General features: G+C 42.6%; 1 protein-coding gene across 1 annotated transcript in view; it reads right to left on the bottom strand.

The window, feature by feature from the left end:
• Positions 1-2,359: 2,359 nt before the first annotated feature.
• SCIN (scinderin) overlaps positions 2,360-12,681 on the bottom strand; it is a 113,870-nt gene continuing 103,548 nt past the window's right edge. Inside the window, exons 12-16 of the mRNA XM_069729318.1 lie at positions 11,840-12,017; positions 6,362-6,483; positions 6,113-6,190; positions 3,217-3,277; positions 2,360-2,757 (exon numbers count right to left, since the gene is read on the bottom strand). Coding sequence (XP_069585419.1) covers positions 2,624-2,757; positions 3,217-3,277; positions 6,113-6,190; positions 6,362-6,483; positions 11,840-12,017 — 573 coding nt within the window. The 3' untranslated portion in view covers positions 2,360-2,623. The remainder of the gene's footprint in view (positions 2,758-3,216; positions 3,278-6,112; positions 6,191-6,361; positions 6,484-11,839; positions 12,018-12,681) is intronic.

Raw genomic sequence — 12,681 nt, forward strand, 5'->3', positions numbered from 1 at the left:
CCTTTCTCTTGGGGTCTGCTGACACGTACCTCTTCATAGGGTCTGCTGCACATCTTCTTGGAGTTTACTGCACATTCTCTTGAAATCAGCTGCACATCTTCCTCATTTTGGGATAAGCAACAAATCTTTTTTGCATAGACCGTACATATTTTTCCTCTTGCCATTGTACATCTTTCTCTTGGGATCAGCTGGCATCTACTGTGTCAGATCCAGTGGCGTAGGAAGGGGGTGCGGGGGGGGGGCGAGCCGCCCCGGGCGGCACAATGCGGGGGGCGGCCGGCGCTGCAGGAGGAGGAAGAAAAAAAAAAGAGACGCGGGCCCTTTAAATCTTCGGGCGGGCCCTTTAAATCTGCCCCTGTGTCCACATCTGCACATCTTTTTTTGTTGTTGTTGAGGGCAACTGCAATGCTTTTTTCCTTATAGTATTGGAAAGATGCCATCCATTTCTTTGTGTCTGCAGCACAACTTCTTCCTCTTGGGATCCGCTGCACACCTTCCTCTTGAGGTCAGCACACCTCTTTCTCTTGGAGTCTATAAAACAGTTCTCCTTTTGAAGTCAGCTGCACATCTTATTCCTATTGGGATCAGCTGCACATCTCTTTCAGGAGTCGGCTGCACATCTACTTCCTTTTGGGAATGCTGCACATCTTTCTTTTGGGGTCGGCTGCGCACCTTCCTCTTGGGGTCGGCTGCGCACCTCCCTCTTGGGGTCGGCTGCCCACCTTCCTCTTGCAGTCGGCTGCACACCTTCCTCTTGGGGTCGGCTGCACACCTTCCTCTTGGGGTCGGCTGCACACCTTCCTCTTGGGGTTGGCTGCACTTCTTCCTCTTGCAGTCGGCTGCACACCTTCCTCTTGGGGTCGGCTGCACATCTTTCTTTTGGGGTCGGCTGCGCACCTTCCTCTTGGGGTCGGCTGCGCACCTCCCTCTTGGGGTCGGCTGCGCACCTTCCTCTTGGGGTCGGCTGCACTCCTTCCTCTTGGGGTCGGCTGCACAGCTTCCTCTTGGGGTTGGCTGCACACCTTCCTCTTGGGGTCGGCTGCACACCTTCCTCTTGGGGTTGGCTGCACTCCTTCCTCTTGGGGTCGGCTGCACACCTTCCTCTTGGGGTCGGCTGCACAGCTTCCTCTTGGGGTTGGCTGCACAGCTTCCTCTTGGGGTCGGCTGCACAGCTTCCTCTTGGGGTCGGCTGCACTCCTTCCTCTTGGGGTCGGCTGCACACCTTCCTCTTGGGGTCGGCTGCACACCTTCCTCTTGGGGTTGGCTGTACTTCTTCCTCTTGGGGTTGGCTGCACTCCTTCCTCTTGGGGTTGGCTGCACAGCTTCCTCTTGGGGTCGGCTGCACACCTTCCTCTTGCAGTCGGCTGCACACCTTCCTCTTTTGGTCGGCTGCACTCCTTCCTCTTTGGGTTGGCTGCACACCTTCCTCTTGGGGTTGGCTGCACAGCTTCCTCTTGGGGTCGGCTGCACAGCTTCCTCTTGGGGTCGGCTGCACTCCTTCCTCTTGGGGTTGGCTGCACAGCTTCCTCTTGGGGTCGGCTGCACAGCTTCCTCTTGGGGTCGGCTGCACTCCTTCCTCTTGGGGTCGGCTGCACAGCTTCCTCTTGGGACCACATTTTTCTTGTGGTCAACTGCACACCTACTTCCTCTTGGGAATACTGTATATATTCCTGTTGTTCCTGTTGAGGGTCGGGTGCACACTTTCGTCTTGAGATTTCAGCACACCTTCCTCCCCTTGGCAACACAGATTTGTTCTCTTTGATGGTGTTTTCTTTTGGTATCAAAGGCATTCCCTTCCTCCTAAGATTTTCGCATCGTCTTCCTCTTGAGATTGGCTGCACATCTTACTTTTGGGAATATATACCTTAATAACCCTTCTTCCTCCTGTGGTCGGCCGACACCCCTTCCTTTTTTTGGGATTGTCACCCTCCCGTTGCTACATCACACATTTTTACCTAGAGTGGGTTAGAGGTTAATCATTGAATTTATGTCATAGTCCTGGTGGTCTTGAGTAGTATAGCAGGTGCTGCCTAGGTAAATATTGATATGTTGTTCATGGTGGTCCTCTGTTATTGTGGACTAATTATGGGTTTATTAATATCCTATCAGGATGGTGGCTGGATAAGACCAAGAATTTGTATGGAGGGCAAGATTTACATCCTCTGCTTATTAAAGATTAAAAAAAATGCTGTCAATCACCACTAGGGGGAGCTCACTACATTGAGTGCAATAAGAACTGCATAAACCTTAATCATGAATCCGTCTGCAGTGAGCGCCCCCTAGTGGTGATAGAAATATTTTATTACAATGCAATAACATTTTTCTCCTAAACTTTGGGCACAAAACTGGGACATAAAACTCTTGTTCTGAAATTTGTACTTTTATTAAACATTCCAAATGCATAAAGAGAATTTTCTGATATTAAAAAAAAAAACATGAACATAATGAAATGATATTAAATGGTATAGATCGTAGAAATGTAATGTAATATCTGTAACATGTTCATCCAAAACAGCCACAAGAAGCAGCACCAGGGAATATGGCTATATGGCTGGAGACAAGTGGATATAACTGGATATTTGGATATTGGCGTCCTCATGTTTCCAGGTTCTTGCACATCATCTTACTGTTGCCACCTGCCGAAATCCCAGCCCAGGAACCATCCGGTGAATGTCGGGGGTTCATGTCCCTGTTTCACGGTAGTAATGGGGATTCGTTTATCTCTTCCAGATGGATCGGTGTTAATGTATTGCTTGGCTGGAAGGAAAGAGGAGACATTTCTGGTAAATGTCTACTGTAAGATGCCATTAGAGTGCACAGTAAAGGTGCGGTGTAGGGTACAGAGTCAACAGTGACATCTTTAGGCTAAAAGTAGGTACTGCACTTGATCAAAATTAAAACACTAAGCAAATTAAAAGGCGAAAGAAGAATCACAGGACGGGTGTCATCACCTAGAGAAATGCCATGGCCCAGTGGGTACAGGAGAAGGCACAGCAATCTGGGCAATATTATTAATGTAGAGTGCTACCCACTGTTAGTCTGTAGACCCAGCGCCTATATACACCTGGATCGGGCCCTAACTAAGGATACCATTATATGGCGATATACAGAATGTCCACTGCAGAGCAGACCTCTCCCTACATCAGTCCGGCCTCAGGTTACCCGTTATACAATGACACCAGCACAATCCTGATAGAACCGGGGTCACAGTCTTACCCGACTTCATCGATTCTTTCTTCTCTACTTCATTAGCATCTTTCCCGATCCATAAGAAAATCTGGGAATAAAGAAAAAGCCGGTGAGAAACAAGAAGACCCAGCCCGATACTGGTGACAGCTATTAATACACAATATGTATGTGTAACAAAGGGATATACATAATAACACACATGACTGTGTGCCGGGAGGGAGGGATTATCATAAAGCTGCACCGAGACATAATGGGCCGGAAAGAAAGAAACTGCCTGATGATAATGGCAATATGAGAACGGCAGCAACCAAGATCATACATAAAAACTGCACTGTAATTGCTACAATTGTGATACATTGCACATAGCGGCGGTACTATAGCAGTTATATTCTTGTACATAGGGGCAGTATTATAGTAGTTATATTCTTGTACATAGGAGCAGTATTATAGTAGTTATATTCTTGTACATAGGAGCAGTATTATAGTAGTTATATTCTTGTACATAAGGGGCAGTATTATAGTAGTTATATTCTTGTACATAGGAGCAGTATTATAGTAGTTATATTCTTGTACATAGAAGCAGTATTATAGTAGTTATATTCTTGTACATAAGGGCAGTATTATAGTAGTTATATTCTTGTACATAAGGGCAGTATTATAGTAGTTATATTCTTGTACATAGGAGCAGTATTATAGTAGTTATATTCTTGTACATAAGGGCAGTATTATAGTAGTTATATTCTTGTACATAGAAGCAGTATTATAGTAGTTATATTCTTGTACATAGAAGCAGTATTATAGTAGTTATATTCTTGTACATAAGGGGCAGTATTATAGTAGTTATAATCTTGTACATAGGAGCAGTATTATAGTAGTTATATTCGTGTACATAGGAGCAGTATTATAGTAGTTATATTCTTGTACATAGGAGCAGTATTATAGTAGTTATATTCTTGTACATAGGAGCAGTATTATAGTAGTTATATTCTTGTACATAGGAGCAGTATTATAGTAGTTATATTCTTGTACATAAGGGGCAGTATTATAGTAGTTATATTCTTGTACATAGGAGCAGTATTATAGTAGTTATATTCTTGTACATAGGAGCAGTATTATAGTAGTTATATTCTTGTACATAGGAGCAGTATTATAGTAGTTATATTCTTGTACATAAGGGGCAGTATTATAGTAGTTATATTCTTGTACATAGGAGCAGTATTATAGTAGTTATATTCTTGTACATAGAAGCAGTATTATAGTAGTTATATTCTTGTACATAAGGGGCAGTATTATAGTAGTTATAATCTTGTACATAGGAGCAGTATTATAGTAGTTATATTCGTGTACATAGGAGCAGTATTATAGTAGTTATATTCTTGTACATAGGGGCAGTATTATAGTAGTTATATTCTTGTACATAGAGGCAGTATTATAGTAGTTATATTCTTGTACATAGGGGCAGTATTATAGTAGTTATATTCTTGTACATAGGGGCAGTATTATAGTAGTTATATTCTTGTACATAGGGGCAGTATTATAGTAGTTATATTCTTGTACATAGGGGGCAGTATTATAGTAGTTATATTCTTGTATATAGGGGGCAGTATTATAGTAGTTATATTCTTGTACATAGGGGCAGTATTATAGTAGTTATATTCTTGTACATAGGGGCAGTATTATAGTAGTTATATTCTTGTATATAGGAGCAGTATTATAGTAGTTATATTCTTGTACATAGGGGCATTATTATAGTAGTTATATTCTTGTATATAGGGGGCAGTATTATAGTAGTTATATTCTTGTACATAGGGGCAGTATTATAGTAGTTATATTCTTGTATATAGGGGGCAGTATTATAGTAGTTATATTCTTGTACATAGGGGCATTATTATAGTAGTTATATTCTTGTATATAGGGACAGTATTATAGTAGTCATATTCTTGTACATAGGAGCAGTATTATAGTAGTTATATTCTTGTATATAGGGGCAGTATTATAGTAGTTATATTCTTGTACATAGGGGCAGTATTATAGTAGTTAGATTCTTGTATATAGGGACAGTATTATAGTAGTTATATTCTTGTATATAGGAGCAGTATTATAGTAGTTATATTCTTGTACATAGGAGCAGTATTATAGTAGTTATATTCTTGTACATAGGGGCAGTATTATAGTAGTTATATTCTTGTATATAGGGACAGTATTATAGTAGTCATATTCTTGTATATAGGGGCAGTATTATAGTAGTTATATTCTTGTATATAGGGGCAGTATTATAGCAGTTATATTCTTGTATATAGGAGCAGTATTATAGTAGTTATATTCTTGTACATAGGAGCAGTATTATAGTAGTTATATTCTTGTACATAGGGGCAGTATTATAGTAGTTATATTCTTGTATATAGGGGCAGTATTATAGTAGTCATATTCTTGTATATAGGGACAGTATTATAGTAGTTATATTCTTGTATATAGGGGCAGTATTATAGTAGTTATATTCTTGTATATAGGGGCAGTATTATAGTAGTTATATTCTTGTATATAGGGGGCAGTATTATAGTAGTTATATTCTTGTACATGGGGCAGTATTATAGTAGTTATATTCTTGTACATAGGAGCAGTATTATAGTAGTTATATTCTTGTACATAAGAGCAGCATTATAGTAGTTATATTCTTGTACATAGGGACAGTATTATAGTAGTTATATTCTTGTACATGGGGCAGTATTATAGTAGTTATATTCGTGTACATAGGGGCAGTATTATAGTAGTTATATTCTTGTATATAGGGGCAGTATTATAGTAGTTATATTCTTGTATATAGGGGCAGTATTATAGTAGTTATATTCTTGTATATAGGGATCAGTATTAGAGTAGTTATATTCTTGTACATCCAGAACAGAACCCTGCAGCCTTATAATACCTGTTCCCATGTATCCAGTAACATGACGTCATCTTCTGCCAAATCTTCTTGTGTAAATTCTCCTGGGACCTCTTCGATCTGAGTTTAGAAAATTAAATGCAAGGATAAGTATTTTATAGGAATGAAGATGTTACACTCTTACAATGATATTACATATTTCTACCTGATTTTCTGCATTATGATGATAATGATAATAATAGATACACTTTATATTGTATTGTTTTTTTCTGTGAAAAGCTTCAGACTTACCACAAATCTCCCAGACTTGTTTGAGCAGCCATAAAGCCGTGGTGGATGATTTGCCACCTGGGATCCGAGGAGCTCAGACGTCTGATACGATTTTTTACCTCCCAGGGAGCTCCAGAAGTCATCTATAGACAGAAAAAAGTTTCCAAGAATTGTTTGTTACTAGACTGTGTTTAAAAGTTATTTTCTTTAAATTTACGCCCGATGATCATAAACTTGAAGCAGCTCAGTTTTCCATATTATATACTTTTGATACAAGTGTCTCAGAAAGTAAAAACCTGTTTAATTTTTAATGGACCCCTTCAATATGAAATTGTGGCTTTTTTGGGAAAAGAAAGGGTGGCCCCTTCTTCCTAGGTTATGCTCCATTTCTGCCCCTGGAATGTTAGTTTAGACCAGGGGTCCCCAACTCCAGGCCTCGAGGGCCGCCAACAGTGCAGGTTTTCAGGATTTCTTTAGTATTGCATCGGTGTTAATGTGATGATCTGCACAGGTGATGATTCCAACCCCTGTGCAATTCTAAGGAAATCCTGAAAACCTGCACTGTTGGCGGCCCTCGAGGCCTGGAGTTGGGGACCACTGGTTTAGACCCTAGGGCTGAGTCTGATGTGGTCATTTTGTGGATGGGCACATTTTCTATCGAGTATAGAGTATTTGTTACATACAGGATAAGACAGATGCAACTTCATATTCCAATAGTTCAGTCTTCACTGACTTAACCCCTTCCCGACCCATGACGCCACGTAGGCGTCATGAAAGTCGGTGCGAATCCGATCAATGACGCCTATGTGGCGTCATGGAAAGATTGCGTCCCTGCAGATCGGGTGAAAGGGTTAACTCAAATTTCACCCAACCTGCAGGGACAGGGGGAGTAGTACTTTAGCCCCCCCTCGTGGCTACGATCGCTCTGATTGGCTGTTGAAAGTGAAACTGCCAATCAGAGCGATTTGTAATATTTCACCTAAAAAACTGGTGAAATATTACAATCCAGCCATGGCCGATGCTGCAATATCATCGGCCATGGCTGGAAACACTGGTGTACCACCCCACCAGCCCTCCGATCCTCCCCAGCCCTCCGATCTATGTTCAGCTCCTCTCCACTGTCCTGTCCGCTCCCCCGTCCTCCTGCCCGCTCCCCCCGTGCTCCGAAGCCACCCCCCCCCCCCTCTTCCGATCCCCCCACCATGCTCAGATTTCCCCCCTTATACTTACCGGGCCTCCAGGTGTAAGTCCGTCTTCTCCCTGTGCGCCGCCATCTTCCAAAATGAAGGGCGCATGCGCAGTGCACCCGCCGAATCTGCCGGCCCTCAGATTCGTTCCAGGTATATTTTGATCACTGTGATATAACCTATCACAGTGATCAAAATAAAAAAAATAGTAAATGACCCCCCCCCCCCCCCTTTATCACCCGCATAGGTATGGCCAATAATAAAATAAAGAAAATATATTTTTTTTCTTTTTCCACTAGGGTTAGGGTTAGAACTAGGGTTAGGGTTAGGTTTAGGCTATGTGCACACGGTGCAGATTTGGCTGTGGATCCGCAGCGAATTGGCCACTGCGAATTCGTAGCAGTTTTCCATCAGGTTTACAGTACCATGTAAACCTATGGAAAACCAAATCCGCTGTGCCCATGGTGCGGAAAATACCGTGCGGAAACGCTGTGTTGTATTTTCCGCAGCATGTCAATTTTGTGTGGATTCCGCAGCGATTTACACCTGTTCCTCAATAGGAATCCGCAGGTGAAATCCGCACAAAAAACACTGGAAATCCGCAGGTAAAACGCAGTGCCTTTTACCTGTGGATTTTTCAAAAATCGCGCTGAAAAATCTCACACGAATCCGCAACGTGGGCACATAGCCATAGCCTTAGGGTTAGGGTTGGAATTAGAGTTAGGGTTGGAATTAGGGTTAAGATTAGGGTTAGGGTTATGGATAGGGTTAGGGGTGTGTTGGGGTTAAAGTTGTGGTTAGGGTTATGGTTAGTGGTGTGTTGGGGTTAGGGCTGCGGTTAGGGGTGTGTTGGGGTTATGGTTAGGGTTAGGATTAGGGTTGGGATTAGGGTTACGGGTGTGTTGGGGTTAAAGTTGTGGAAAGGGTTATGGTTAGGGGTGTGTTGGGGTTAGGGTTGTGGTTAGGGGTGTGTTGGGGTTAGGGTTGTGATTAGGGTTAGGGGTGTGTTGGGATTAGGGTTAGGGGTGTGTGGGGGTTAGTGTTGGAGGTAGAATTGAGGGGTTTCCACTGTTTAGGCACATCAGGGGCCTCCAAATGCAACATGGCGCCACCATTGATTCCAGCCAATCTTGCGTTTAAAAAGTCAAATGGTGCTGCCTCCCTTCCGAGCCCGACGTGCGCCCAAACAGTGGTTTACCCCCACATATTGGTTACCAGCGTACTCTGGACAAACTAGGCAACAACTATTGGGGTCCAATTTCTCCTGTTACCCTTGCAAAAATAAAAAATTGCTTGCTAAAACATAATTTTTGAGGAAAGAAAAATTATTTTTTATTTTCACGGCTCTGCGTTATAAACTTCTGTGAAGCACTTGGGGGTTGAAAGTGCTCACCACATATCTAGATAAGTTCCTTTGGGGGTCTAGTTTCCAATATGGGGTCACTTGAGGGGGGTTTCTATTGTTTAGGCACATCAGGGGCTCTGCAAATGCAACGTGACGCCCGCAGACCATTCCATCAAAGTCTGCATTTCAAAACGTCACTACTTCCTTTCCGAGCCCCGACGTGTGCCCAAACAGTGGTTTACCCCCACATATGGGGTATCAGCGTACTCACAACAAACTGGGCAACAAATATTGGGGTGCCCCAAGTGCACAGGCGCCCCAAGTGGCCAATTCCTGATTGTAGGGTGGCTGCCTTATCGGTATTATTGCACCTGTGTATCTGCCATCTTTACTTGGGTCCGCTGCACCTTGGTTAGTGCAATTGTTGGAGGCCTTGGACAGGTAAGCATCTCTGCCTGTGTACTGGTGTTTTTTTTTTTCTAGAATAGTGGGGTCCAATTTCTCCTGTTATCCTTGTGAAAATAAAAAATTGCTTGCTAAAACATCTTTTTTGAGGAAAGAAAAATGATTTTTTATTTTCACGGCTCTGCGTTGTAAACTTCTGTGAAGCACTTGGGAGTTCAAAGTGCTCACCACACATCTAGATAAGTTCCTTGAGGGTCTAGTTTCCAAAATGGGGTCACTTGTGGGGGGTTTCTACTGTTTAGGCACACCAGGGGCTCTGCAAACACAACGTGACGCCCGCAGACCATTCCATCAAAGTCTGCATTTCAAAAGTCACTACTTCCCTTCCGAGCCCTGACGTGCGCCCAAACAGTGGTTTACCCCCACATATGGGGTATCAGCGTACTCACGACAAACTGGGCAACAAATTTTGGGGTCCAATTTCTCCTGTTACTCTTGTGAAAATAAAAAATTGCGGGCTAAAAAAATAATTTTTGAGGAAAGAAAAATGATTTTTTATTTTCACGGCTTCTATGAAGCACTTGGGGGTTTAAAGTGGTCACCGCACATCTAGATTAGTTCCATGGGAGGTCTAGTTTCCAAAATGTGGTCACATGTGGGGGGAGCTCCAATGTTTAGGCACACAGGGGCTCTCCAAACGTGACATGGTGTCCGCTAACGATTGGAGCTAATTTTTCATTTAAAAAGTCAAATGGCGCTCCTTCCCTTCTGAGCCCTGCCGCGTGCCCAAACAGTGGTTTACCCCCACATGTGAGGTATCATTGTACTCAGGAGAAATTGCCCAATAAATTTTAGGATCCATTTTATCCTGTTGTCCATGTGGAAATGAACAAATTGAGGCTAAATGAATTTTTTGTGAAAAAAAGTACTTTTTCATTTTTTCGGATCAATTTGTGAAGCACCTGGGGGTTCAAAGTGTTCACTATGCATCTAGATAAGTTCCTTGGGGGGTCTAGTTTCGAAAATGGGGTCACATGTGGGGGAGCTCCAATGTTTAGGCACACGGGGGCTCTCCAAACGTGACATGGTGTCCGCTAACGATTGGAGCTAATTTTTCATTCAAAAGTCAAATGGCGCTCCTACCCTTCCGAGCCCTGCCGTGTGCACAAACAGTGGTTTACCCCCACATGTGAGGTATCGGTTTACTCAGGAGAAATTTTCCAGCACATTTTAGGATCCATTTTATCCTGTTGCCCATGTGGAAATGAACAAATTGAGGCTAAATGAAATTTTTTGTGAAAAAAAAGTACTTTTTCATTTTTTCGGATCAATTTGTGAAGCACCTGGGGATTCAAAGTGCTCACTATGCATCTAGATAAGCTCCTTGGGGGGTCTAGTTTCCAAAATGGGGTCACTTATGGGGAAGCTCCAATGTTTAGGCACACGGGGGCTCTCCAAACGCGACATGGTGTCCGCTAAAGATTGGAGCCAATTTTTCATTGAAAAAGTCAAATGGCGCTGCTTCCCTTCAGAGCCCTGTCGTGCGCCCAAACAGTGGTTTACCCCCACATATGCGGTATCAGCGTACTCAGGACAAATTGTACAAGAACGTTTGGGGTCCAGTTTCTCTTTTTACCCTTGGGAAAATAAAAAAAATTGTTGCTAAAACATCATTTTTGTGACTAAAAAGTTAAATGTTCATTTTTTTCCTTCCATGTTGCTTCTGCTGCTGTGAAGCACCTGAAGGGTTAATAAACTTCTTGAATGTGGTTTTGAGCACCTTGAGGGGTGCAGTTTTTAGAATGGTGTCACTTTTGGGTATTTTCAGCCATACAGACCCCTCAAACTGACTTCAAATGTGAGGTGGTCCCTAAAAAAATGGTTTTGTAAATTTTGTTGTAAAAATGAGAAATCGCTGGTCAAATTTGAACCCTTATAACTTCCTAGCAAAAAAAAATGTTGTTTCCAAAATTGTGCTGATGTAAAGTAGACATGTGGGAAATGTTATTTATTAACTACTTTGTGTCACATAACTCTCTGGTACTGTCTGGTACAGAATAAAAATTCAAAATTTGAAAATTGCAAAATTTTCAAAATTTTAGCAAAATTTCCATTTTTTCACAAATAAACGCAAAAATTATTGACGTAAATTTACCACTAACATGAAGCCCAATATGTCACAAAAAAACAATCTCAGAACCGTTAGGATTCGTTGAAGCGTTCCCGAGTTATTACCTCATAAAGGGACACTGGTCAAAATTGCAAAAAACGGCCAGGTCATTAAGGTCAAAATAGGCTGGGTCATGAAGGGGTTAAAAGGGTTTCCCCAAAGTTACACCCTATCAACATGACAGGAGAAAAGTATCTGATAATTGTGAATTCCAACAGTCTCCAAGAACTGAGGTCCGGTGTTGGCCATCTAAATCGAGCTGCCGTTGTGCATACCCGTTACCTCTAATTAAAGGTCATGGGCCTGAGAAGAAAGCCAAGAGCCACATCCTTCATCCAAGGCTAATTTCCAAAGATTCACTTATTAGAATGCAAATAAAAGAAACTTCAGACCTGGCTCCTGTCCTTCTTTTATCCGTGTTGTCTTGCATTTGAGGATATTGATGATATATCCTGCTCCCTTCTCTTCTTCTCCGCTCGCGCCTCTTCCTGTCCACTCATAACCAGAATTATTCTTCAGCTTCAATACAAACACATCATTGGAATTGAGCGAGGTGGTGGCTGCTTCTACCTGAAAATATAGAAAGAAAAGTGTTGTGAATTCTGTGGCTGAATTCACTCCTGTGGTCACAAGTGGTATTGCAGCCTCTGGGCTTCCTCCCTCAGGTGTTTTGGTGAGCTCGTTGGCTGCCTTGCTATTTAACTCCACCTGAGTCTGTCTTCCTTGCTCCTTGTCAATGTTCCAGTGTTGGATCTGAGCTACTGCATCTTTCCTGTGGCCTGCTGCTCTGCTAGATAAGTGTTACTTTGTTTTTGTTTCCGTTTTTTCTGTCCAGCTGTGCTATTCTCTTTTGCTGGAAGCTCTGAGACGCAAAGGGTGCACCGCCGTGCCGTTAGTTCGGCACGGTGGGTCTTTTTGCTCCCCTTTGCGTGGTTCTGCTTTAGGGTTTTTTGTAGACTGCATAGTTCTCTTTGCTATCCTCGCTCTGTCTAGAATATCGGGCCTCACTTTGCTGAATCTATTTCATTCCTACGTTTGTCTTTTCATCTTGCTAACAGTCATTATATGTGGGGGGCTGCCTATTCCTTTGGGGTATTTCTCTGAGGTAAGTCAGGCTTGTATTTCTATCTTCAGGCTAGTCAGCTCCTCAGGCAGTGCCGAGTTGCATAGGTAGTGTTAGGCGCAATCCACTGCTGCTTTTAGTTGTGTGAGGATAGGTTCAGGTATTGCAGTC

Source organism: Ranitomeya imitator, chromosome 6 (genome assembly GCF_032444005.1).
Source record: "Ranitomeya imitator isolate aRanImi1 chromosome 6, aRanImi1.pri, whole genome shotgun sequence".
In the NCBI taxonomy this organism is placed as follows: Eukaryota; Metazoa; Chordata; class Amphibia; order Anura; family Dendrobatidae; genus Ranitomeya; species Ranitomeya imitator.